At 41.8% G+C, this 27,327-nt stretch overlaps 2 protein-coding genes across 2 annotated transcripts in view; both read left to right on the forward strand.

Annotated features, from left to right (window-relative positions):
* The window catches only part of fer1l4 (fer-1 like family member 4), a 31,990-nt gene extending 11,998 nt beyond the window's left edge, over positions 1-19,992 (forward strand). Inside the window, exons 15-49 of the mRNA XM_084739907.1 lie at positions 2-81; positions 720-845; positions 1,105-1,174; positions 2,382-2,485; positions 2,703-2,811; positions 3,225-3,432; positions 3,914-4,046; positions 4,149-4,249; positions 4,377-4,464; positions 4,582-4,698; positions 4,813-4,965; positions 5,348-5,546; positions 5,762-5,886; positions 6,670-6,804; positions 6,965-7,138; positions 7,794-7,904; positions 8,627-8,788; positions 8,932-9,106; positions 9,632-9,744; positions 9,843-9,959; positions 10,432-10,474; positions 10,689-10,789; positions 11,118-11,252; positions 11,366-11,485; positions 12,957-13,084; positions 13,178-13,348; positions 14,056-14,210; positions 14,463-14,644; positions 14,734-14,819; positions 14,902-15,000; positions 15,316-15,433; positions 15,610-15,733; positions 16,545-16,846; positions 18,186-18,286; positions 18,844-19,992. Coding sequence (XP_084596033.1) covers positions 2-81; positions 720-845; positions 1,105-1,174; positions 2,382-2,485; positions 2,703-2,811; positions 3,225-3,432; positions 3,914-4,046; positions 4,149-4,249; positions 4,377-4,464; positions 4,582-4,698; positions 4,813-4,965; positions 5,348-5,546; positions 5,762-5,886; positions 6,670-6,804; positions 6,965-7,138; positions 7,794-7,904; positions 8,627-8,788; positions 8,932-9,106; positions 9,632-9,744; positions 9,843-9,959; positions 10,432-10,474; positions 10,689-10,789; positions 11,118-11,252; positions 11,366-11,485; positions 12,957-13,084; positions 13,178-13,348; positions 14,056-14,210; positions 14,463-14,644; positions 14,734-14,819; positions 14,902-15,000; positions 15,316-15,433; positions 15,610-15,733; positions 16,545-16,846; positions 18,186-18,286; positions 18,844-19,024 — 4,646 coding nt within the window. The 3' untranslated portion in view covers positions 19,025-19,992. The remainder of the gene's footprint in view (position 1; positions 82-719; positions 846-1,104; positions 1,175-2,381; positions 2,486-2,702; positions 2,812-3,224; positions 3,433-3,913; positions 4,047-4,148; positions 4,250-4,376; positions 4,465-4,581; positions 4,699-4,812; positions 4,966-5,347; positions 5,547-5,761; positions 5,887-6,669; positions 6,805-6,964; positions 7,139-7,793; positions 7,905-8,626; positions 8,789-8,931; positions 9,107-9,631; positions 9,745-9,842; positions 9,960-10,431; positions 10,475-10,688; positions 10,790-11,117; positions 11,253-11,365; positions 11,486-12,956; positions 13,085-13,177; positions 13,349-14,055; positions 14,211-14,462; positions 14,645-14,733; positions 14,820-14,901; positions 15,001-15,315; positions 15,434-15,609; positions 15,734-16,544; positions 16,847-18,185; positions 18,287-18,843) is intronic.
* A 1,925-nt stretch (positions 19,993-21,917) lies between these two features.
* unm_sa1614 (un-named sa1614) overlaps positions 21,918-27,327 on the forward strand; it is a 37,690-nt gene continuing 32,280 nt past the window's right edge. Inside the window, exon 1 of the mRNA XM_084739919.1 lies at positions 21,918-22,869. Within this exon, the coding sequence (XP_084596045.1) occupies positions 22,744-22,869 (126 nt within the window). The 5' untranslated portion in view covers positions 21,918-22,743. The remainder of the gene's footprint in view (positions 22,870-27,327) is intronic.

Here is a 27,327-nt window from a genome sequence, read left to right on the forward strand (position 1 = left end):
GGGTTTAACCCCACCTTTGGTCCAAGCTGGGTTAACCTTTATGGTTCCCCTCAGAACTCCACCCTCGGAGACGTCCATCAGGTAAACACAACCAAAGCAAACCTGACATTTAACACAACAATTTGAAATTTTGGGAAACACACATTAGATTTTTTTCTGAGAGCTTTGCATTGTGCAAAGGCTGGAAATATAGGAAACAGCGAGCCTGGCTGTCTCCAAAGTTTAACAAGAGACTTACTAGGGACTTACTTCCACTCATCCATCCACTACATCCAGCCTAGTAAGAGTCCACCACATGACTCCCACACAAAACCACAACTTGACTCTTTACCACTTCTTTTTGTGTACAGATTAAACAAATTAGATATAACCAGTTAACTGGTGAACTTTTAAAAACCCTTAATGCAGAACTGAGCTAGTCTGTATTCTAAGCTAAGCTAACCTGCTGCTGGCATCTTATATTTACCATACAGAACAATGCAGATCTTCCCAAATTGTCCTTTAATGTCCTGACCTCTTGTGAAATCAGTAGCAGTGGTAATTGGCTGAGCCATAACTCTAAAGTTTGCACTTAGGCAGGCTGCACCCAGTACAGGTTGTAACCCCACCATGTAGTGTCCTTTTCAATCCACTTCTTACAATCAACATTTCTGTAGGATTACAACAGACCAGTGAAAACTGATCCAGAATAAACTGGACTAACCCTCTCTCTTCTCTAGGCTTTGAATGAGGGACTGGGTGAAGGAATCTTCTACCGCGGTCGAATCCTCCTCGGTCTCACTGTAGAGGTTTACTCCTCCCCCTCCGCAGTCACCACGGATACAGGCTCAGCCGCGTTGGGAAAGGTAGCCTACCTCCTAATTTCTGTTGAATTGTATGAGCACTCACAACATCACAGTCTGTGTTACAACAGTCTTTTAACCGGAACAACACACAATTTTAGCCGTAGCTGAGGATGTTGTTACCTTGGCAACAACAAAACCTAATAAAATTTTATGTGACCTTAGTGACACTCCCCTGATCTAAGCGAGTTTCACGTCATCTAATCAAATCTCATATGACCTCACTGGCTCTTTTGTGACTCCTTCTTTTGTGTCTGTGAAGGTGAAAGGTGCACTGGGGAAGCTGGCACTGAGGAAGAAGAGGAGCAGCAAGAAGAAGGAGAAGAAGGAAGGTCAGTCTACTGAGGAGAAGCAGGCGAAATGAAAAACACAACTTTAAGGGGGATAGAGGGTACACTCCAACATTTAGTGTCAACATTTAGAGAAATCATCTTGTTCCCTGTCTTCTCCAGAGTCAGATGAAAAGATGGATAGCTGTTTCAGCCTTGCTTAGCATGCAGACTGCAAGCAGCAGGGAAAATGTTTTGCCTAGTTCCATTGAAAGAGAGAAAGTTCACCTTCCAACAACTCCAGAGCTGTCTGATTCACTACTGTGTTTCCTCAAATAAAAAACAGTAATCAAATAAAAGCTGGGTCTCAAATATTGGCAGGGGCGTGGCAACACAAACAGATAAAAGCCAGGTCCCAAATACCAGCGAGTCACGCTATATGCATGGCATATATACATTTCCATCGCCTTAATTTTCAGCACCTTGTTGTTCTGGATTGGTCACCTTAAGTGTTATTCTCCTGTTTCAGTCACTGTGGATGTATGTGTGTTAAAGTCCCAGCCAAACTTTATATTGTAGTAACACACAAATGCCACCGTATGGCAACCTTGAAAGTCAATGACTTTCCCATAAAATGTTTCTACAAATGTTTCACAATAAAAGACTTGTTAACAAATAAAGGATTTCTGTCCACCGAGATGCTAGAGGGCTTCTAATGAAAATGAAATGAACAAAAGAGGTGTTGAGTTTGTATTGAAAGCATAATGCAGTAACTTTAACGGGGCAATTGAGAATGGATCAAAACAAGGTGTCGTACTAAAATATGACCAGCTATAATTATCAAACAGAGGGGTTCAAAATAAAGGCCTGCTTCCAGTACAGGCCTGTTACTTTCTGCAGTTGATGTATATAAAGGCCCTGGTCACTATTTAGGAAAATACAGTATTTAATTTATTGATTCTTGGTAAGACTACAACTGTAGTCTAAAGAGATTCTACTAATGCTTTTTAAATTATGTTTCAAGGGTAAGCTTTGGATGGTCAAACAATGAAATGATGCGATTCTACAATACAAATGTTAGTGATGTCTGACATTTCGGCTACTAAAGAAGTGCAGAGTGAATAAATCCTGTCAGCAGAAACACAGTCAGTGTTGATCATAATATTACGCCTCAAACAGACACATGGCAGGCTACAGGCCTTTTTATGGTTTGAGAACTCTACATGTATGTATGGTTTATTCATTGGTTTGATTCTCGCTGTTGCCGTAGCGTCTGCGACTACCAGTAGAATGGCTGACGAGTCAGGAGAGGCGGGAGTTGAGGTACCAGAGGCTGTGACTGTGGAAGTTGAGGAGACTCACCCACTCCCTGAGGTCAGTGCCATCACTAGCAATACCATCCTCATCATCAATGAGCCATTACTTATATTTGCGATATCTAATTTTTCAGAATAAATAAGTGCCTTTACAATTTAAGTCATTATTGCAAATCAAAGACTGATGTTTGGCGTTCTTCCGGTCTTTCTTTTTCTCCGTCCATGTGCTTTTCTTGCTGGTCTTGTTTCTTTGTTCTCTTCTTTCTCTGATTCAGGGTTTCTTGGGAGAGAGGGAAGAGTTTCTGCTGTTTGCATCTCTGTTTGAAGTGACTATGATGGACCCGTCTGTAGGAACCAGGCCGATTAGCTTTGAGCTCTCCATAGGTAAGCTGTGTGTTCTATGTGTTGGATTGTTGGCTTTCAGACACATCTGGACTTGGGCTGCAACTAACAATTATTTTCATCATCAATTATTTGCTGATTAATATTTAAATTTTCATTTTTTTCAGGCGAAAAAATAGTGATCAATCACAGTTTCTGAGATCCATAAGTAATATCTTCAAATTCCTCTTGTGAAGAGCATGGGTAAAACAAAATAAACAAAAATAGATTAATTAATTCTAAAAAATCTAATTTGGATTATAAATCAGTTCGACGTATTTTAGACCTGATTTGGGCACAAGTTAATACCTGATTCTGGATTCTAGCCAAACTATTTAGGCTACCAGGGTTCAGATGTTGAATTTTATATCCAGCATCAAGCCCCTGAGCTCTGTCAGCTGTTCTGTTTCTGGCAGGGAATTATGGGAAGGCAGTTGGGGTTGGGAAATCCAAGAAGAGCCAGAGCAAGGAGGAACTGAGGAGGAGCAGGGAGGATCTAAACGAGGAGTCACAGGGTCTGCTGGAGTCAGAGGAGGAGCTGGACAGAGAGGAGGTGCTGAGTCCTGAACCTGAGAACAAATCTTTGTCTGCTCCCATGAGACCCCAGCCCACTGAGTACGACAGGTAAATAACCACTGAGGCAAGTGTTGCACACTTCATCCATTTTTGCCACTTCTCCAGCTGCGAGCTGTGGTGGCAGAGGGCCAAATACAAAAGCCTGGACGTCTTTCACTTCAGCCCTCCAGTTTCGTGATACCAGACGATGCAGCTCTCACTGTCTCACCAATCCTTTGAAGATTTAGTTAACTTAAGATGTGACTATATATTGCTTCAACAGGTTCCCCACCAAAATCTATTGACAGTTTTCAGAATTTTTCAAAAACTTCTCAAAACTTTTTTCAAAAGTTTTCTTGTCAACATAGACAAGCCTACCGCACAGCATATCTAAGTATAAGAACCAGGGCAGGAGAAAGTCAACCGAGGTACGAAGTTTACTCAACTGTTATTGGAGCACAGAGCAAAAAGGGTCGGGATTTACAAAGGGCCGATTGTTGTCTGTCTGCTTAACTGCCTGTGTCTCTTTACCTGTCTGTTTGTCTCTTAGGTCATTCCAGTGTCTTCCTCTCCAGCCTCCCTCTGTGAGACAAAAACCTTGCCTGTTTGTCTGGAGTCAGTTTGAAGATCACAGCTTTCGTCTCTATCAGGTTAACTGGCTCAGCAAGATGGCCGACAGGCTGGTGAGAGTCAAGTGATCTTTCATTAACATCAAGTGTGTCCCCCAGTACCTTCACACTGTGGTCACATTTCATCTTCTCCTCTGTCCCACCATATTTTTTTAGGAGCTCGGTCTTGATGAGGTGGAACGTCTCTTGAGGAGGCCGAGGAGTAACGCAAAGGAGCGTTTGGTGGAGGTGCTGCTGGAGTTGGTGGCTTCCTGCAAGTAAGTCTCCTCCGTCTGAAAATCTGATACGGATAGATTAAGATTTAACTGGTTTGATATGCCCCATGCCTGTCTATCTGTCTGTCTACCTGCCTCTCCCTTTGTCTGTCCCTCTGTCTCTCTGCAGACAGTTCAGTTTTTTCTCAGACAGGAGGTCTCAATCTCGTCCCAATAACCTGGACAGATGCAGGAAAGAGTTTATCAAGAAGAATTTGGTGAGTCTGTTCTCACTTGTCTCACTTTCTGTTACCTGTTTACCTGTCTCTCGCCACCTGACACCATGTGTCTGTCTTCCTGTCTGTCTGTCTAACTTGATGTTTGTCTGTCTCCAGTTCATGCTAGCCAGACAGGCAGTGAGGGCCAGGCGGAGGATCACAAGGCGGACGGCCAAACAGCGTTTGATGGATAGCAGGAAAATCCTGAAGAAACTCCGCCAACTGGCTAAAGAGGTCAGAGGTCATACTGTAGAGTGGTCACCATAGTTACCACAAAGACATCAAAGGTTGCTATATGTTCAGTATGACTCAGGTCTGACACCCCTCCATCCGCCACCTTCTCTCCAGCCTCAGACTACCATCCCGGATGCGTTTCTATGGTTACTGAGTGGGAGCAAACGATTGGCTTATGTCAGGATACCAGCCTATGCCATCCTCTTCTCATTGGTGGAGGAGCAGAGGGGGCGGGACTGTGGCCAAGTCAGCACCCTCTACATGAAGGTAACCGTTCTAAGGCTGACGTCTGTCCTTGAATCAAAAATGATACTCATCTTTCTGTGCCTAATATCATAGGTCGAAGGTTTCCAAAGTGGGAGGCGGGTCTCCCCGGGGGGGTACTAACTCTTCTGAAGTCTGGTGGTACAGCAGTGGATTACTTCTGTATCTCTTGCCAGATGGCAGCAGGGTTAAAAGGCTGTGTCTGTGTTAGGTTTTGTCTTTTCCACTGATGACGCTCACCATTCTGTCTCTAAAATAATCAATGATGCGAATGATGCATCTTTTTCTGTCTCTGGAGATCACTGATAACACTTGCCTGTTCCCTGTTCTGTCTTTAAAATGATGGGTGATACTCACTGTATTGTCTGCCTCTCTGTCCTTCTAGTCTCCAGGAGGTTCAGCGAGTGAGATCTTTGCAAAGCTGGAGGTCTACCTGTGGCTCGGTCTGGCCAAGTACAGTAAAGAGGCCACCAACTCTTTGCCAGAGGAGTTTCTACCCGTTTATGAAGAGGAGGAGGAGGAGCAGCAGAGGAGGCCGCTGTCCCTGGGGAAGAGGAAACTTCCAATCAGTCTGTCATGCCAGGGTGGGTCAGCTGACATCATCCAGCAGGGGTCATGGATTCTGGGCTCAGGACTTCATGTCTGTTTTTAGAGAATGGACAAAAAGTTTGTCCTTCAAAATAAAAGACCAGTGGTTAGCTTTATATGGACTTGTCAACCATGAAGCTTTACCTGAACTCAGCAGCAAACTGTTCTGATCAGATGAAGGTAAGACCTTTCTTTCTCTTTCTCTCTGCAGACAGCAGGTACTTCCAGCTACGATGTCACCTGTACCAGGGACGTGGGCTGATGGCTGCTGAAAATAATGGCCTGTCAGATCCCTTCGCCAAGGTCGTCTTCTCTACTCAGTGCCAGGTCACCAAGGTAGGTAAAAATGAATCGTCTCTTCCTAAGCCCCACCCCTTTTTGCTCTGTGCTCCAATAACAGGTGAGCAAGCTTGGTACCTCTGTCAGCTTTCTTGTTTCCTTTTTCCTGTTGAAAATTAAACCAAATTTTGGAGATTGTTAAAAGACGTTGCTTAGAGACCTGTAAAATCATCTTAAGATAGTTTGTAAAACGCTACCTAACAAGCTAGCTAACATTTCAATTAGATAGCTAGTTAGCTAGTGTCTTGCTAACATTTGACCTCAGATGTAACTAGACTTGAGATGTAACTGGAGTTGACCAAGGTTCTGCCTGGTACAATTCTTGCACAAGTGTTATTGGAGCATAGAGCAAAAAAGGGCGGGACTTAGGAAGGCTCAATAATAAAGGACGTTCTGTGTTGAGCTTGAGATCTGTGCCAGTACCAGATGGGACCCAGCGGGTTTGGGTCGGGCCAGGCTTTATACATTTTACAGATGCATGTCATGTTCGGGCTGTGCTATATTTGTTTATTTATTTATTTATATTCATTTTTATCCTCAGTTTAGTTGTTGCAAATTACAATTCCCCACATGTATTGGTACATAGAGGGAAGCTTGTTAAGAAAAATGCTGGGCAGTAATTGGGTTCAGGGTGAAATGCACTAATGAGGGTTGGTTCAGACAGAATTTAGTTGGCATTGGGTCTCGATTTTCAGGCACAATTAAACTGAACTTCATGTGTAAAATTGGGTGCCCTTGAAACACACACATTTTTATACGTGTGTGTATGTGGTTGTTCAGGTGTTGTCAGACACACTCTCTCCAGCCTGGTGTGAGACGTTGTTGTTTGACAGAGTTCTGCTAGAGGGAACAAAGGAGGAGCTCCAACAAGACCTGCCCCTCATCATCATCAACATCTACAGCTACGACGCCATGGTAACACTGGCGTTCTTATTATTATCCTCCACATTCTGCTTCTGTCTCTGCATATTCAGGAAGTGATGTAATAAAACCCTGTGTGTGTGTGTGTGTGTGTGTGTGTGTGTGTGTGTGTGTGTGTGTGTGTGTGTGTGTGTGTGTGTGTGTGTGTGTGTAGGGCAGTCCTAAGCCTCTCGGTCGGGCCTTTGCTGAACCCGAGTTTAAGACTGTGGAGCAGCTCTACCAGAAGCCCCGCCTCCAATTCTATGACATCAACATGGGGAGGGCCCCCGCTGGCGAGCTACTGGCTGCCTTTGAGCTCATCGAGCTGGACTACTCCGGTTTTGGAGAGGTGACACCTGCTAATCAATCAATCAGTCAATCAATGAAGACGTTATTACAACTTATTTTAGTAGTTTTGACCATAATTTATAGCAATAATAACATTGTCTGTAGCTGAGATCTGGGAATACTGTGCCTGATTAATCAGCTGAAGATACTGATTAAGTTTTCATGACCTCACTTAAACTTTTGTCATCCATGGAGGGTGAAGGTAAACTTTTTAGGCGGTAGCTGCAGGTGTGCTAATGTTAGCTGCTGCTGTTGCTGTTAGCTGGGGAAACCAAAAGTGGTGCAGCCAGTCAGCATCCTAGGAGAGATTATTGGCAGCTCTTGGTGTGGTTTTAGGTGTAAAGACAGCAGGAAACATCCACGGTGACGAGTCTTGTATGTGGAGTCTGCAAGTTCCCCCTGTGCCTTTAAGCTTTCCTGCATGTGCTTTGATTTCCCCCACCATGAAAAGCATTTATGCATATCAAGCCAATTCTCCAATCAGTACTCCAGACCAAGGTGCTGGTTTAGAACAGGGGTGGTCCCTGGGTGCTGTACAGTGCCTGCCCACTAGGATGGGTTTAATTAAATTCTATAACTGTACTCTGTAAAATTGTATAATCACAAGAAAGTTGACATTACCTTAACTTGGAAAACTGTCCCCTTGCCCCCTGCAGCCCTGTCTCCCCCGCAGTGTGGACCCTCAGGATCTGACCTACTTGGAGGAGCAGAGACATTACATCATCCCAGAAGGCGTCCGACCTGTTCTGAAGAACTTCAGGATTGAGGTTTCACACACACATTGTTGTTGTTGTTGACTTATTGCTGATGTGTTCAAGTGTTTTTGGTAGGGCTGGACCAAAGTAATTTTTTTTTACATTGGTACTTGAATGAAGCTTTGAATGTTTGCCATATATTATGATCTCTTTTTTAAAGTAGAGCTGAAATAGTGTTTTAAAATTTATTTTATTTTTATAAAATTGCTGCTAGGCCACCCTGCATGGTGACTCCCTTCTTGTGAGGCAAGCGGAAACAGTTTTTTGACTGCAGTGGAAATGCTGTTTTTGAAAGGCTAAATGCCAACAAATATGGACTGAACCAGGATACGTCATGGGATAAAAAAAAAACATGTTGTGAATTTGGAAATAATTACATCCATTTTTTCCACAAAGTTTGACTTTTGGACTCTGCAGTGTTTTGAAGTTATTAAAAGTGTTTGGATCACATGATTCGGAAACAATCTTGGAATCTAATTCTACAAATAGTCGAATACTAGTAATATTAGTGTAGCCTACCATTTAACTGCAGCTGTGCAGAAATACTGGATTTAAACACAATGAATAGAGATGCCAAAAAATGCTGAAATGTGTTCAAATGTTGATTTTCAATTCGTATGTCAGCATCATGAATGAAACTTCATAGCTTCAAACTCTTTGGTACCGCTCTAGTTTTTGGGACATCATAACTCAGACTTTTATGATGCTAACTGTGCACTTTCGTGTGTGTTGAGGCGCTGTTCTGGGGTCTGCGGGAGCTGAAGCGGGTGGAGCTGTTCGAGGTGTCGCGTCCCGTGGTGAAGATGGAGTGTGCAGGACAACAGCTGGAATCTGAAGAGATCGAGAACTTCAAGGCTCACCCCAACTTCAAAGAGCTAGTCCGCTACATCGACGTGGTCAGTTTCTTTCATCAGTGATTGTTGTGAAATGAATTGTGAAATTCAGCCCTCTTTCACTGAATTTGGAGGACACACCTGGTAAATAGAAACAAGCTAACATACATCATCCTGTTTCCTCTTCCTGTGTTTGGTCCAATCAGGAGCTGCCAGAGCAGGCCTACCTCCACCCTCCTCTGACGTTGTTCGTGCTGGAGCAGCGGGCCTTCGGTCGGCTTGCTCTGGTCGGGTCCCACGTGGTCCAAAGCCTCATGGACTATGGCCCGCCTGAGCTCGGGGGGGAGCCAGAGGAGGAGGAGGAAAAGCCCAAACGGAAGGGTAAGAGCTATGAAAGTAATGATGGTAGTATTTACAGTAGTACTGTCTATCAGTTATTTGTATTGAAAACTTATTTATAATATTCAGACAGGTACTGTGGATCTTTTTGCCAAAAGTTTTAATCAACCATTTGCTTAGCCCAGCCTCCTTAGTTACTGTTGCTATGCCTGTCAAGTTTTCCTTTCTTGCACTGCACATAATGCAGTTTAGAAAGATAAGAGTAGCAGGTGTATCATCAAAATTCTTACTAATTTTTAAGCAGTAGGTCCTTGCTTTCCTGCAGAGGAAGACAAAAAAAATCTTCTCATTTCAAGCTGGTGACTTTTGATTTTGTCTCCTTTCTAAACCATCTCTGATTCAAATTTCTGAATTCATCCAGTGAGTTTTGCATCGGTCAGCCTGTAACTTCACACTGCTGTCAGCTGCACAACAACTGAATCTGAAGCTCTTTGACTGGATGTTTCTCACAGCTCTGTTCTCGGGGATTAGTCTTTCTGGACACAGTTTCTCTTTGTGTCTCTCCAGTGAGGCAGAACACGATGAAGATCAACCCTCTGAAGTCAATGGAGAATATCGGACTCAGCGGCCTCTCAATTAAACAGTCAAAGATCCCCATCAACCCCATCAAGCTGGTTAATGTACGCATGTTAAACTGCTCCTCTTTCTCCTTTATTAATCCAGATTTTAACCATAAAGGCTCAAAGAATGAGTTGACATTTATACTTTGCCTCCTCAGGCTCCTCTGAAGAAGCTGATGAAGATGGGGGAGGAGCTGGAGGAGGAGCCGCCTGAGAAGGAGGAACTGGATTGGTGGTCCAAATACTATGCTTCACTGGAGGAGATGGAGAGACAGGCGAGACGCTGATTTACATGTTCACAAACTTCAGCTTCAAATAAGAGAATAAATTCAGGTTCAGGCAGTCAACTCGAGCTGCACCACAGTCACACGTGACACGCCTCACACGCTGTAGTACAAACCAAACGCACCCTTCCAATCTGGCGGTCTATTTAAACCGCTAAAACCTCCAATCTCTCCCTCCGCCTGTCAAGGCCATTGCTGCCTTGCAACAGCATCACTGCGTGCTCATGCAGACCCACCACCACCCCAGCATCCACCTGCAGGCTCCGACAGGGGGTCCGAGATATGTGTTCATCACTCCTCTATATGTAAATATAATCTGTGAGGAGGGATGAGGTCGGAGCCTAGACGCCAAACTCTAACTATGTTCTGCTGCTGCAATAAACATCCTTAAACATAAGTTGTCTGACAGTAATCGATAAATCAGTTCTTAACTCATCTTGTCTGATGTGTTGACTGTTTGCAGGCTGCTGAGGAGGAGGAGATGGAGATGGAACAAGCAGAGTCAGGTACAGTTTCAACTCCTACTTTGATATTTCAGTCATAACTACATACTTCATGTTTGTTTGTTTAAAATATCTATGGCTGACATTTCCAATCACCATCGTTTACCTTCTTCTTACATGGCTCCTAAATAAAAAATAATCTACATACCACAAAATGAAACATCAATAAATGAAAAACAATGTTAACAGAGTGGCGTTTGTTTTCTTTTGTGTTCAGATGGAGGGAATCTGAGTATGGCAAACATCGAGGAGGAGGAGGAGGAAGTCGTGGTGGTGGAGATTGAACCCCCCAAACGCAAGAAGATCGCCACATTGAAGGTGTGAGGTCGCTGTGATCGACAGTTTACAGGCCAGTCTGTCTACAGTGTGTTTTAGCCTTTTTTGTAGTTCATAATTTTGCTTTTAAAGAATAATTAAAGACGGTTTAGTCTCAGCACTTTCATCAACTGTGTTTCCAGCAGAAAGGCAAACACACTTAGAGAAAACAGTTAATGAGACACAAAATGTTGATATCGTATGTGCATTTTTTTTACTATTTTTAGCCAAATTTCCGGACACTTTAAAGTTCAAAGGAGTAGCCGTATATTTAAAAAAATTCTGCTTCTGTTTGTGTTTTTTTTTTTTTTTTTTTGGTGTGTGTGTTCAGCTGTATGGAGGTGATCTGGAGTCAGAGTTCAGTCAGTTTCAGGACTGGCTGCAGATCTTCCCGCTGTATAAAGGCAGAGCAAGTGCTGAGGATGACGAGGAGGATGAAGAGGAGAGGCTGATGGGAAAATACAAGGTACTGTGGCTGGAGAGCTGTCTGTCTGTCTGTCTGTCTGTCTGTCTGTCTGTCTGTCTGTCTGTGTGTTACTCTGCAGAGAAATGTTCATTATTCCATATTTCCATCTCCAGGGCTCCTTCCTGGTTTATCCGATCGATTCAGGAGACGAAGAGAACACCAAGTGTCAGATCATCAACGGAATCCCCAAAAACTCACCGATCAAAGTCTTGGTCCGAGTCTACATCATTAAGGTACCTGTCTGTCTGTCCACCCACAGCCTGTCTTTGTCCAGCACCGTAAAACTTAACATCTGTGGTTCCCAACCATTTTCCTTAAGAACTTCTTTTTCTATCGGAGTAAACTGACGACTCCTGACAAAGTTATGGATGTTTCATTTATATTCAGTGTATAACAATAGCAGTACGGAAGCTGTACAGTTAACCCACACAGTAAAGACAATAACTGCAGGAAGTTTGCATAAAATTAGTGATTTGGATTAAAATGTTGAGATAATTATTTCCATGAATATTGCATCAGAGATATGATTTCTTGTTATTTATTTATTTTTTTTACTTTTTATACAGTTCTCTGTTTGTATTATATTTTTACGATCACGCATACTTAATAGGCTTCTTTTTCAACAAATTCAGCCATTGTGTGTTTAGTTCTCTTTCCTTGTTTTAACTGTTTTACTTCTCTGAAGCAGGATGAGGCTGTTCAGCAGAGAGTGAAGGCTCTCTGAATATAGCTTGTGTTCAGGTGATTTCCTGTGAGATTTCTTTTAAATTTAAATCTTAAATAACCCTGCGATCATCTGCAGATGGTTTATTGGAGGTTTCCAAAAACGGCCACAAGAAAAGCTCTGGAACACACTTCCTATGATGTCAGAGAAGCCAGCTCACTAAATATTTTACTTTTCAAGAAAGCTAAAATCTCTTCACTTTAGCCTTTAACTAGCTCTGACTTTGCATGTTGCTTTGCACTTGTGCACTGCTTTGAAGATATGATATTTTCCTTAATTTTATACATTCTATACACAATTTTTAGCCTTATTTTTTTATTAATATCTCAATAGATATTATTTTCCATCTTATGACATTCATTCTATTTTATCCTCATTTTTTAAATCATACTATTACTAGTATTATTAAGTGGTGTGGGATATGAAAATATTCTATTTTCATTTTATCTTATATTCACATGGGAGTTTTATTGTGTTCATTCCATGCCTTTTCATGTGAAGCACTTGGTGCATGTAATTTCTTTGTTGTAAAGCACTTTGCGCTGCATTTCTTGTATGAAACATGCTATACCAATAAAGTTTTTAAACAACAATTTTACTTTGCTTTAGCCACAGAAATTAATAAAATGCCGAGATATAGTCTTAGTGTATTTTTAAAAAAAAGAAAGAAGGAAATAAAAACATCTTTTTCTACACCCCAAATTGAAGAAGGTTTCTCCATGAAGCTTTTGCCAACATTATTTAATCGGGGGTCTCGGGCCGCGGGTTGGGAGTCGTTGCTTTACACTGTTAATACATTCAAGATTCTCAGACATCTGAGATATGAGAGTTGGCTGCTCAACAACAACCTTTTTCATGTCATGTCATTCTGTCTGTCGTAATGTCCCTGCCTACAGGTGCTTTATGGGTTGTGTAGTGTTGTTATGGAACAGTGTTTGTATTCTACTGTGTGTTCTACTGTCTCTGTTTGTGTCTTGCAGGCCACCAATTTGGCTCCCACAGACCCGAATGGTAAAGCCGACCCGTATCTGGTGCTTCGAGTTGGACAGCAGAGTCTGGACAGCAAAGAACGATACATCCCCAAACAGCTCAACCCCACGTTCGGAGAGTCAGTACCTGTCTGTCCACCAGTACCTGTCCAACACCTCAACGTACTGTCTGTCTGTCTGACTGACTGTGTGTGTTTGACTCCATCTTTCAGGGTGTTTGAATTCACAGTGTCTTTCCCGCTGGACACAGAGTTGGTTATCAGAGTGATGGACCACGATCTGGTGGGGGCTGATGATGTCATCGGCGAGACGCGGGTTGACCTGGAGAACCGGTTCTACAGCCGCCACAGAGCCTGCTGCGGTCTGGCTGTTTACTATGACGCGTTAGTACCACAACTAAATCACACTAGTGTCAGAACTGTGACGAGTTAGAACCAGTACCAGAACATGTTAGTACCAAAACTACAATATGTGACCAAATCTGACACTTTAGTACCAGAGCTGAAACACATGAGAACTAGAATCCCAACAAAAATAGAAACAGTACCACAACATGTTAGAACCAGTATCATGATACCATGACACCAAAACTAAGAAACTTTAGTACCAGTGCTAGGACATGTAAGAACCAGACCTCAGGCACATTAGAAATAGTACTATGATAGGTTATAACCAGTACTGACACTTAGACCTACCATAATGCTGCAGTCTAGTTCTTCTTCAAGTAGAAGTAGATTTTTAGAAAAGTGCAACACAGTAGAAGTAGTTCCACTCAGTAGTATCAAAAAATCTGTTACTACCAAACATGTGACACTCAAGTACCAAATTTAAGAAATGTTTGTACCAGTACTAGTTAGTATAGGAACTGCGACGCACTAGTATCAGAACTTGGACATGTTAGAAAAAGTATTATGAGAGTCTACTAGTACCAAAACTAAGACACCTCTACCACTATGACACATCAATAGATACAGTAAACTGAGATTCCAGTAGACACAGAACAAAAAGGGTCAATTATGAAATATTAGTACAGTCGTTACTCTCTATGTGTTAAATGTTCACCGGTACCTCTACTTGACCCTCTCTGCAGTAACGGTTACAATGCTTGGCGCGATGCGAAGAAGCCGTCGGCCATTTTGGCCGAGCTCTGCAGGAAGAACGGCATCATGTCTCCAGAGTACAGACCATCTGAGGTCAAAGTACTCAACAAAATCTTCAAGATCCCACTGGACGCAGTACCTGAAGGTAGGACGGACAGATAGACCTTTTCTGAGGCGTCCTTATGTGCAAAAATAATGTAAAAAGTAAACAGTCTGTATATATACTATATACAGTGGACACATACAGTATACACACTGTATAGATACACCACAACCACTGCTCAGGCTCTGTTGCTGCTACTACCACTAACACAATAACACTGTGGTGACCTCCAGCTCTACCAGCTCTAACAGTAACGTGTGTGAACAGCTCTGACAGCAGTGTTCTTGTTACCAGCTCTGCTGAAGAAGAACCAGCGGTCTCCAGAGGAGCAGGCAGAGATGGAGGAGCACGCAGCCCTGAGCGTGCTGCATCGCTGGGGGGAGATGAACGAGTTCCTGCCCGGAGCGCTTCCTCTCGTCCCGGAGCACGTGGAGATCCGGTCCCTGCTGAACCAGGACAATCCTGGACTGCCACAGGTAACCACAGCACAAACAATAACAGTACGGACAGTCACAGTAATGACAACATACTGCTACGAGTACTACAGGTCCTCTTTGTGTTCCAGGGTTACCTTCACATGTGGGTGGATATGTTTCCTAATGATGTCCCAGCTCCGCCCCCTGTTGACATCAAGCCCCGCCTACCTGAACAGTAAGTGGACACAGCATTGAGTCAAATACAATAGAAAAGAAGTTATAATATGTAACCTTTGTTGTTGTTCCCATGACAACAGGTATGAGCTGCGTGTGATCATCTGGAACACTGATGACGTGTTTCTGGACGATGTCAACCCGTTCACCGGTGACCCGTCCTCCGACATCTACGTTAAAGGGTTAGATTCATAAGCACACACACATGTCTGGAGACACATTTGGTTCTCGCTAGCTGGAAAAACCAACTAGCATGATTAGCTTGGTTAGCTAAACCTAATAAAATCTGTCTTTTATTAACTTCTGTCTGAAATCAAGGACCCTTTGTTTGAAAGATTACTTATTTTTTATGTGTCATTGTTGTCAATTAAATTGTGAGATTGGAAACCTGGACAGGTGAAGTGATAGTAATGATGGTGGGTGTGGTTTAGTGAACTAATAAGGAAATTTTTGTCTCTGAAGGCTCAGTGTTTTGTTTGGTTCTGTTCTCTGTGCAGCTGGATAAAGGGACTGGAAGGAGACAAGCAGGAGACTGACGTCCACTTCAACTCTCTGACTGGAGAAGGAAACTTCAACTGGAGATTTGTGTTCCGCTTCGACTACCTTCCTACTGAGGTACAGACACACACACACACACAAACACACACACACACACACATACATATATTTTTCCAATAAATGCATCATCAGGGTTGTGTGTATTTCTATTGTGGCTGTAATTACACTACAGGCGCAAGGGACAGAATTTGACACTGTCGGGTTGTTAATGGAAATCTCTTCTTGTCCTGTAGAAAGAGATTGTGTATAAGAAGAAGGAGTCCATTTTTTCTCTGGAGGAGTCGGAGTTTCGACAGCCAGCTGTTCTGACGCTGCAGGTCTGGGACTATGACCGCATCGCTGCCAACGACTTCCTGGGTGAGACTCAAACATACAGGACTATTAATTCTCAAACATTTATCTTTACTTAAACAGGCTTATATTAGAGACAGGCCTTTATTTCTAATTTCTGCAGCTTTGTTACTATATTTGATCATATTTTAGGAAGAATTCAACACTTTTTCCATGGTTATGTCTCAATAACTTCAGTATAGTGTCGCTCTTTACACCACTATGTTGTTTTACTGATGTCCACCTCTTTCAAACAGAAGTAGTGTTTTCATTCATTAATTAATTCCTACTATGCTTTACTTTTTTTGATTGCTGTTAAGCCTGTCAGTGAAACTCAACACTTCCTGCAGATGCTTCACAATAAAAGCACATAATCCTACCTGTTTCTGATAGCCTTTCAATCTGCAGCATCTGCAACGTTGGTTTTCTGACAGTAGCTTCACAGCAATTTTAAAAACATAAAACAAACAGCAAAGTAGAAGCGACTGGAATTAAACAGTGAGTCATTTGGGCTAGTAATACTTTGAGAATTTGAGAATTTATAATTCATAATTCACAAATCCCAAGGTCAGATTTTTTTTTTAATTTAGCTACTAAAACACGGAAACACTGTTTCTGAAGATTTTATGTTTTAAATGAAACTTTTTCCAACACTGTGAGCAGCACAGGAAATTCAATTCAGAAAAAAGATATCTCCAAACATATTTTTTTTTCATTTAGGTGAATTAACCCTTTATATTTGACATAAACTGAACCTTGCATGCAGCCTTTTTATCAAAGATGCATTATGGGAAACAGCACTTTATAATATGGTCCTCTTTTCTTTTTCTTCTTTCAGGCTCTATAGAGTTACGCCTCAGCGACATGGTGCGAGCGGCGAAGTCGTCCACTAAGTGCAGGATTGACATGGCGAAGGATCGGGCCAGCCCTCGTTTCTCTATCTTTCGCGCCAAGAAGATGAAGGGCTGGTGGCCGCTGACGCGCCTGAAGACAGCCGAGGACTTCGAGAGGGAGGAGAAGGAGAAGGAAGAGGCCAAGAAGAAGGGAAAGAAGAAGAAGAAGAAGAAGGACAAGAGGAGCAAGATGAAACCTGAGGACATCCAGTACACTGACAGCAGCGGCAACACTTTCCTGCTAATGGTACAAAATGTTGAATTTTAACTACAAGACAGGGCTGCAGAAGTCTAGATTATCACCAGGATCCTTTTTTTGTTTGTTTGTTTATTTCATTGTTTTTGTCAGGATCATTTTTGAAGTGTTTGTTTTTGTAATCCTCGTTCTGGCCACAAGAGGTTGAAACGCATCATTTACCTCATTGTTCTAAACAGGACTAAAAGGATTCATGTTTTGTTTTAGGAACAAGTTATGTAGGAATGGTTGTTATTGTGAAATAAATTTCACAATAGCGATGTTACATCATTTGCTAACTCGCAATATATGTTATGGATGCACCCAAATCCAAACATGTTATTCGATACAGCACAAATAATGTGATGTGAATCTGACTACTTCCACTTTTACCTAAATACATTTTTACACAGGTAATTAAATTTAATATCATAATAATATTCTACTACAGTGAACTGCAGTAAGATTTACACATGAACGCAGCGTTATTGCAATTTAAGATTATTCCTGCAATTACATTGTCAATGAATATTTGGTTAGAAACTACAATATTTTCCCAGTTTAACGCAGCTTTTAATATAAACCACACCGACCTCTGGTGTTCTCTCTCTGAATACAGATATAGAGACAGATAATTGTTGTTAGGTGAACAGACAGATACAGATAATGACGTACAGGTCCAAAAAACAAACGACACTTATTGCTCTCTGGTTGTATATCGCTGCTCAGGCTGCAGAAACTACACTGAGTAATCACTACTGTTTGTGTTTTGGTCGACCACCAAATATGGACGGAAAAATGGAGATGTGACTTTGAACATGGGAAGAAATTTTTTCTGATTTATAGTGTTAATGTTATGTTTCAAAAAGAAAAAAATGCAAGTCATAAAAGCCTTCCGGCAGCTGAACAAACATAATACTTCTCTTTCCTGACAGGCTTTTGATATGAAACATTTGTACAGGAAGTACTGAGTGTCACTGACTTTAGGGAGTGTGTGTGAACAGGATTAGTGTTAAACAGAGACTAATGAATTAATGCTTTGGAAATGTACATTATACTGAATTTATGACATGACATTATAGTACAAGCAGTTCCACCCATCAGTGTGTTTTACCAGGCCTTTATAAGAGACAGGCCTTTATTTGTTTATGTTGGTCAGTATTTGAATAACAGCTTCAGCTGGAAAATTTACAGAGCAAATGTTAATGCAAATGTAAATAATCATACTAATTTAACTTTAAGTTAAATACCTGTGGTGATGTTCAAACTAATGCTGAGACTGTGTGTGTGTGTGTGTGTGTGTGTGTATGTGTGTGTGTGTGTGTGTGTGTGTGTGTGTGTGTGTGTGAAGGGGAAGGTGGAGGCGGAGCTTCAGCTGGTGACATTAGAGCAGGCGGAGGCCAACCCTGTGGGACGGGCACGCAAGGAACCGGAGCCTCTGGACAAACCAAAGTACGACACACACACACACACACACACACACACACACACACACACACACACCATCCTTAACAATAAAGCAAAGGTCAGGTGTATATGAAAACAGGTTTTACTTGCTGTAATCTCCCTCCAGGAGGTTGTGACGTTGCGATCACAACAATTCACGCAAATTCAACCAATCCCTGTGAATTCTGCGCGTCCTTGTAATTTTGTCCAAACTGTCTCATGTCTCAATGAACCCAGTCAAAATTTTGTTTTATTATTCGCTAGTTTTTTGCATCTATATTTTTTATTTTGTCACAGGTACTGAAAAGAGTAGCAGGTTTGTCATTGTTATTGACATTAATCAATCAAAGCTCTTCTTCATCTACAAATAAAGCATATTTTGTACGAGGTTTTATACTTGTGAGCCTGTTTGGTGAGGTTACTTAAAACACTCAGAATAGAGTGTGGTTTTGTTCTCTCTGGAACAAGTTGCCCTTGATTGTAATTTATTATGTATAGATATATAAAAATCAGTCTACTGTAGACTCAGTCCAGGTGTAAAGTGTCTCCTGTCCTCTCTCTAGTCGTCCCACCACCAGCTTCACCTGGTTCGTCAACCCGATGAAGACCTTCATCTTCCTCATCTGGAAGAAGTTCAAGAAGTTCATCATCGCTCTGGCCATCCTCGCCGTCCTCACGCTCTTCCTCGCCCTCATCGTCTACACGCTGCCTCAGCAAATCTCCTCGCTCATTATCAAAGGATGAAGAAACCTGCGGGGAGTCTTCGTCACCTCGTCCTGGATGTCGCAGACTGTGTCAGGTCTCTGACCCTGAACTGATCCAGTTTTACGCCTGACTGAAGTTTTATTTAGCCTCTCTTTTCTGTTGAACCAATCAGTAAAATTCATGATTCAGTTTTAATGTTTACACTGACTGCACTACATTACCCAGCATCCTCATTTATATGAACACAACCTGCATCATGAAAGCAATAATCAGGGATCTATTATTGGACATCTATTACTGCAGATTTATATTTATATTGTGTAAATTGTTTGAAACTGTCCTGCAGCGCTGGAGACATTTGTGTCAAACAAACAGCACAAATCTGACCGGATGAATCAGCAGCATCTCAATACAAACATTAGCCTGCTGAATACAAGTGTAATTTTGTTGATTAAATGTAGTTGTGGCTGCATTTTTTTAAATTTCATTTTAAAGTAAATAAGTAAATAAACACTTTAATATTTTAATACATTTTTAGTACATCAATATTTTTGTTTAATTTTGCACTGAGTCAGAACTGAAGCTGATATTCTCATTTGTACCACTTTCAACGTTCTTTTCAACTGAATGATCAATCTGAGTGTTAGCCATTATTTTTTAATAAATAAGTTAAATATTCAACGGTCCAACTGCAAATAGTGAACAAACATTCAGTTTGAAATAACCTCTGAGGCTGGATTTCATGAAATAGGAAATAAATTCAAATTATGTAACCTTGAGAAGTGTAAGGACTTTTAATGTCACAGAAAACACACAGTCGTAATATTACACTTCATGTAACTGTCCTTAATTTGATTTTATTCTACATATTTAATACTAAATATGTAAAGCATTGTTTGACAAGATGGTTCTAGGTTACAGTTATGATATAGTTTGAAATTAATCTGAAATGTTGCTTGCTACAGGCTGCAGTGTTTAGACACGAAATAAATAAAAAAACATTGCAATTGTTTAGGTTATCATTTAAATAAAAAATATATCCTGGTGCTGGAGTAAAGGTCAAGGAGTCATTAAAATTTAAAATCCGCCCACTGGAGAGCAGGAATGTGATGAGGACATTACATGATGATCTGTCCAGTAGATAATGAGACGTCTGTGTGTGGACTCCAGTTTAATGCAGATGGCGGGAATAAAATAAGGACACCAGACTTCATCCTCGTGTTCAGGCGGATCAACAGGAAGTCCAAAATGATTTGTTTACAGACGCTCACTCTGATTGTTTCCTCTGAGACTCTGATGATGTTGGATCACGTTGGCTCGTCTACAAAGGAAATGATGTCAGAGGGCCAGTATGAGGTTCAGTTTGTGCCAAAAATGTCAACTGCTGTCAGACAGTGCCAGGCTAACAGCGCGGCTCGAGGGTCTGTCAGGCCGTCCGTGCACCAGTTTGGTCAAGATTGAAATATCTTCACATTTTTTGGATGGATTCCCGTGAAATTTTATACATTTAGACAGTCATGTTCTCCAAAGGATGAATCTTGCTGACTGACTTTTCCTCTTCCTCTAGTGGTTTTGAGTGAAATTTCTCACCAACTATTTGACAAATTGCTGTAAAATTTGTTTGAGGAATTCAGATCTCCATCCACTAACTCTTAAAGGTGGATTACCAGTCAGTGTTGATGGTAAATGTAATCAATTGATCAATGACTTGCACAGTGCTGCTATATTGACCAAGAAAGTTGATTTCTCCTGCTGCAAAATCTGTTGTCACAGTGATGCTGGTGGTGTTAAGGGAGAACTGCAGGCTGTTTCATCTTGGATTTCTAGTCTCCACCTCTTGATAGCCAGGAGTCGTGCTACATGAGTATTTTCAGCAGCTAATTCTATGTTTTGGCTAACAAAGTAATTGCTGTAGGGTAGGGCGGTGACCATGGATGTATTACAACACAGGATACTTGATGCAAAGATAGCGGCCATTCAGTTCAGTGAGATTTGCTCGCCTGGTGTGTAAACAAGTGTTCTGTCCTCCAGGTTTTCTTCTGTGGTATGTGGCCCACTGAAAATTGCGTGGCAGTGGTTCTCCAGCTGGCCCCGCCCACAAGTTCCTGCTCAGCCCAAAGACTTTACATTGTGATGACATCACAGATTTTTAAATCTCTTTTCTCAGCTCTAGGAAAGTTTTACAAATACAAAACACCCATGGGTCAAAAATTCATAATAGAAAGAGTCTTAGCTGAACTTGTTTGCAGTCTGAAGTGTCCTGTTTACAGTTTTACAGATGTCTCTTTTATGATGGCGGCTTTTGAGCCACAGGGGAATTTGTCGATGCTGTAACACAAGTGGTCAATGGAAAAATGTTGAAGCATGGCTGAGCGACAATGCTGTGTCAAGAGGTGTGTTCCAGATGCCTGCACAGAATTGATCACTGGTGATCGCCGCACAATGCACGCCGGTTAAATTTGTGTCTGACTTGAGCTCAGCTTGTTCTGACATCATGTCCACACGGGCAATGATAACCTCACGAGATCGAGGCGGCTAGAGTTTTTATTATACATAAACTTTGGCATGTTAGCATGCTGACAACAGCACTCCTGTTCTCCCTACCAGCAGGTATGTAGACTCTTTACAGAAATAAAATTCTTTTCTTTTTTTTTAACTTTCATAAAAAAAACAGTAATATGAGATGAAGTATTAGAGCCACATTAAGACTTTTTTTAATTTTGTATTTTGATTTTAAAAAAAGTAAAAATGTCAACATATCATTTCAACTTTATTCTAAAAAAGAAAAAAAATCTTCCCGCTCCTTTCCCTTCTATGCCTGATCCTAATACTCTACTAAAGCCATAAATAAAGATTTTCAGATTATGGTTCTTTTTTTCTTTTTTCTTTTTTTGTTAAATGTATATTTCTAAAAAAAAAAACGGTTTGGAAATGTTAAAACTACGGGTTAATCCTTTTTTCTAAACTGTCTTCCAGTGTGATTGTCATGAATCACGCACACACAGTGGTGTAATGGGGTGTTAAGTCCACCTCTGTGCTCGGTCAGCAGTGCGCGCTCCCGCGGCACACAGCCCCGCCGCCGTGCACCGTGAACGCGCCTCTCCATGCGGTTTGAATAAAGAAGAAAAGCAGGAGAAAAAAAAAAATCAGCTGATGGTGAAAACACATGAAGCGGTTCCCGCAGCAGAGACCACACGCCGGTTTGATCCTCTCATCTGGACCCGGTCCCGGTGTCCGGTGGGGGGGGTTCGGGTTCTCCGCTCAGCTCCTCCGCTCTTTGTCAGCAGGTTCACACACGGACACCCGGGCGGGTTTCAGGGTTTTTACTCTGAATGAAGCGGCTCCACCGGGGGGAGAGACCGGTGGATTTGACACGCTGGTGACCGGCGGTGTGTTAATGTGACGGGTTTTCTGTGAATCTGCGCAGTTTGGATTAATTTCAGCTGGATTTAATCACCTTTTGTTTGTCTGATGCTGCGGTTCACAGTGAAGTCACTCTGACGGAGCAGATCTCTAATTATCGCTTTTATCTGCCCGGTTTATCTTCACTGAACTGTGTGTGAGAGGAAACAGCGCTGATGGGATTATTTCACCTTAAATTATTATTCGTATTATTTTATTATTTATCATAATTGGCTCTGGGGATCGAGGCTTTTGGGGTTCCGCCTGGTTTCCTCAGCTGGTCTTTTGTGTGGAACTGATCTGTCAGTCCAGGACTCTGTGCGTCTGTCCCGGTGTGTCCCGGGTTGAGGATCACCATGCCGGAGTGTGTGTCGGTGTCCGAGTTCCTGCAGGAGGTCCAGGAGGACTGGAGCTCTCCCACCACCTCCTCCTTCACCTCCAAGATGATCAGCTGCAGGAACACCGTCTACCTGCTGGAGGAGGTCAGTGCTCACACACGGCTGGGAGTAGTCTGTAGTAGTAGTAGTAGTAGTAGTAGTAGTGGATGGGAAATGTAGTGTACCATCTATCATCTGGGAGGTTACGTCAGCCTGATGAATGAACCAGTGGTGTTGGTTTCTCCTGCTCTACATTCAGGGCCGGACTGAACTGCTTGAGGCCCCTCAGGGCAAAAACGACCCGCAGGGCCCCCATTAAGCTCCCCTTCACTGTGTTCAGTTTTTCAGGATACAAATCAGAGCACTTAGTAGCATTTTCAACCATATCTTCTGGAAATTACATTTATATTTTCTAATTTGCAAAAATAGGATAATTTTTTTTACATTTTTGTCAAATTAACAAGTTGCTCATGATGCTGTGTGGTTTTGCTGAAGGCCAAACCAGTGCAAGGCTTTTCAGTTTTCTAGCTGGTCCAGTCTGAAAACTGGGAATGCTGCTCGATTGTTGGTCATAGAGTCGGCAGAGTAAAAGGAAAACGGACTCGTCTCAGTTTCTACCTGGATATCGTCCATCATGGAGCACCGTCAGGTTCTGCTCATGTTGGTGTTGATCTGGAGTTTATATCAGCAGACTTTAGAGGATTGCACATGTGAACGTCTCATAAGGCAGCAGGTATTAAATAATCTAATAATGCAGGTATTTCTCACTTCGTCATGAGTCCAGGAGTACGTTCAGTCTGAAAAAGTTGTGCACTGTTTGACACGTTTCTCTCAAAAGTGTGCAACACGCTTTGAGGCACGTTTCCTCTTGTTTGGTGGGTGTGCCACAAGTGTTACCCAATCAGCAGCGATGTTAACACCGCCATATTAAAAAGGCAGTAAAGAGCAGTGCGTTTACATACACAACAGCTCCACACCATGTCTGTTCAAATAAACGTTTTGCTACGTTCTGTCAGGGCTGAACGCGTCCCAGTTTTGTCCCCTGCCAGTTTTGTCCCCTGCACAACAGCGTGCGGGTTTTCAGGTACATTTTCTCTCATTTAGTGGATGTGTCAGAGGTGTTATCCAATCAGCAGCGACGTGTAAACACCATAACCATATTAAAAAGGCTTTGCGCTTTCATTCATAACGGGGTGTTCAACACACCGCTGTTTCTGTTTAAATGTTTTCCTACGTTATGTCAGGGCTCAATGTGGCCCAGAAAAGCAACAGAGTTCTCTCAACAGTAGTCCAGGACCGCATGTTCAAGTCGGGCCAGAGAGCGGCTGATTGGTCCACACCAAAATTTGAGTCGTGTGTTCACACCAACCCAAACTAATCACACTAAGGGAGGTAAAAACTCCAGGGTTTGGTTCAATTGCGTTAAACAAGGCTGTAACTGCTGTAAAATGCTGTATTAAAGGAGTAATTTTATCCAGATATGATTGAAGGTCGGGTTTATTTTGTTAGTCCACAAAACACTGCTGGAGTTTCACAGGAAAACTGTGCTGCAGAATCTCCTGAACAATGTAAGTGAAGGGTGACCAGTTTTCAAACGTAAAAAACAACTGGGAAAAAAAAAACATGAGATGTCTCCATGCTGCTTGTTTGGCATAATCCAAAGTCTCCTAAAGTCCTGACACGCTGTTTGCACGCTGTCACACTGCACACACACAGTTCAGACAGTGTGCACGGGAACATGGCTCCAAGCTAAGGATCTACAGTTAAGATTCAGGCTAAACACATGATGTGTAAATAACATTTATTTGAGTAAAATTGGCATGTTGGGGCTTTAGGAGACGTGGATTACACCATACAAACAGTATGGAGGCTTTTGACATAAACACTAAACCCTTCAAACAGCGTGAGGGTGAGAAGATAATGACTGAATTTTCAGTTTTGGGTGAACTGTCCCTTTAATTTATCTTCAAAATCGCAACGTTCACATTTCATTTAACATCGAATTACAGAAACAACAGAATTTTCCTCCACATGTAGCTTTTTCTGAAGTCGTCTGCAGTTTAAAATGAATAAATAATAATCCACCATTTTATGAAGCAACTTGTGGAAATGAATTAATCTAAATTATCTCAAGAGCTGTTCGAGTGATCAGAGTATGATTTATTACTGCTGAAATGGTTGTCGTGAAAGATGCAAATCATCACTGTTACAAAGATAGATTTTCCCTGTCCTGCATAAACTCCCTTTCACTTCTTACTCAAAGTCAGCCAAAAACATCTGTCAGAAATGTATGTTTTAATAACTTCGCTGTCATCAAAGAAAATCTGCTGTCTGATTTCCATCTTCTGCAGCCCTGGACCGGTTAGGTGTCGTCTCAGCTCAGTGGTTCAGGTCGAACCACCAACTGAAAGCTGTTTTTGACAGCCGGGAATGAGACTCAACAATCAGCCATCTTTCTTGTCCTTGTACAGTAGCTTTAAGTAACTTAAAACGTTTTTCCTCTCAGGCCTAAAACTGGGACCATTTTTTTTTTTATGTGTCGCTTGATGGCTCATTTTTGCCTCAGGGGCTCCTTGAGGGCTCTGCTGCTGTGAGATGTCTGTTTGCGTGTGTGTGTTTGGGTCGGGGGCCCTTAAAACCAGCGGGCAACAAACCCCCCAGTTCACACACACACACACACACACACACACACACACACACACACACACACACACGCCGTCGGTCAGAGGAGTCATTGACCCGAAGACTTGAGATCCTCGACTGGCCTGAAAACAGAGACTCAAACCGGCCCCCTGCCCTCATTTTACCCCCAACGGAGTCGGCATATGTTACCACGACAACAGATTAGTCCTCATTAGTATTCAGTGTTATTGTTATTCAGTGGTAATGAGGAGGAGTCAGAGATGGTTATTAATGAGGATATGAGTTAATCTGCAGCCTGCACACTGATCCCACAGTTTATCAAAGCACGAGTAGAATAAGTTCTTAAATGTTTTTTTGTGAAGGAACTGTGGGTAAAAACAGGAAAGATGGTATTTATCTGTGTAAAACATGAAGTAAACACTCATAAATCTCACCTGCTTGTGCACATACAGACTCATTACATAACGAAATGCCCCAAAACATGGTGAATAACATTGAGGCTATGCTGTAGATTTAATTGTTGTAGACGAAAGCAGCAAATGAGACAAATCAGAGCCAAAAACAAGTCGAGTGTGCAGAGAAAGAAAGTTTCCTAGCGTCCACTGGAGCAAAGGACTCATGGACACGTCAATAACCTTCTTCACAGGAGCCATTTTGACATGAAATAGTAGCGTAAACTCAGGTGTGACCATTGATACTTAAATAAATGAACTGTGAAATGTTTCTGAGCTGAAAACACTGCAGCTCCACATGAAATTCAGAAAAACCAAACTGTTTTTTATTGATACTTTGACAAGTGGCTTGAAAATAAAAGTCACATAAGGAGAAGTACAAATGGATTCATTTTACCTGATAGACAAATAAAGAATTTATTTAATGCAAGTCACAGAAACACAAACCCCGACTCGACTGTCAGCCATGTCAGCATGATTGATAACATAGTTCTCATCTTATTTATTTTTTTTTTTTTTGTAAAACAAGGTAGTTATTTCTTGGGGGTGAAATTATGCCATCAGTACGTCTGTTTCATCTTATTTCTCTGCATCACTGAACACCTGTCGATCCTTTAAAGAGTTAATCCATCTATTACGTCTCTGCATCATTAATTTCAATTGACTTAAGTATTTTCTGTTATAGTGAAAAGTACAACAATAAAAATGCAAATATGTGATATTGTTTATTTATAGTCAAATTTAGGAATTGGTTAACCTGCCATTATACATCTGTGTCACTGAGGCCCTCAAGAATGAGATAAATCTGAGTCTGTGCATAGAAATGAGCGCACAGTTGATAAATGAGGCCCCTAATGTTTGAAAATGTGGTGAGCAATATTCATAAAATCCTCATCATATCATGATGCTGTGAATATTCTGTTCATTTATTGAGAAGCTGTTCATGGATAAAATACAAACAGAGTGATGTCTGTTTTTGTTTAAAAGAGTGAATTACATACCTAACAAATCAAAACACTTCATCACACCGATGCAAAAATCATTTACATAAATCAGTCCAAGTGTCCCAGTGAGCTGAGGCAATGTGACAGTGAGTCAGCACCTACAGTACCACGACCCCGATACTGAGGCAGCTAAATGGAATTCAGACATCATTAAAGGGATAGTTTGGATTATTTAAAGTGGGGTTGTAAGTCCTGCGTTACCTGCAGTAGATGGTGGTCAGCACATCCCCAATTTGGAGAAGCAGCAGGATTGCCGGTGCAGGAAGCTAAACAAGGTGCTGCTGTGGACAGAGTCCGCAGCAAAACGTATTTTAACCACCTAAAAAATTATAAACGCACCCTATAGTTAGAATATTTTCATTGCTTTGCAAGAATAAACAACCTGTGTTTGATGCGTCTCCTCAAACCTTTTCTCATCCAGACTCGTTTAACTTCTGCTTCTGTTTTTCTCACTGCAGAGTTTC

Source organism: Lutjanus erythropterus, chromosome 2, assembly GCF_056507025.1.
Source record: "Lutjanus erythropterus isolate fLutEry1 chromosome 2, fLutEry1.hap2, whole genome shotgun sequence".
Lineage (NCBI taxonomy): Eukaryota > Metazoa > Chordata > Actinopteri > Lutjaniformes > Lutjanidae > Lutjanus > Lutjanus erythropterus.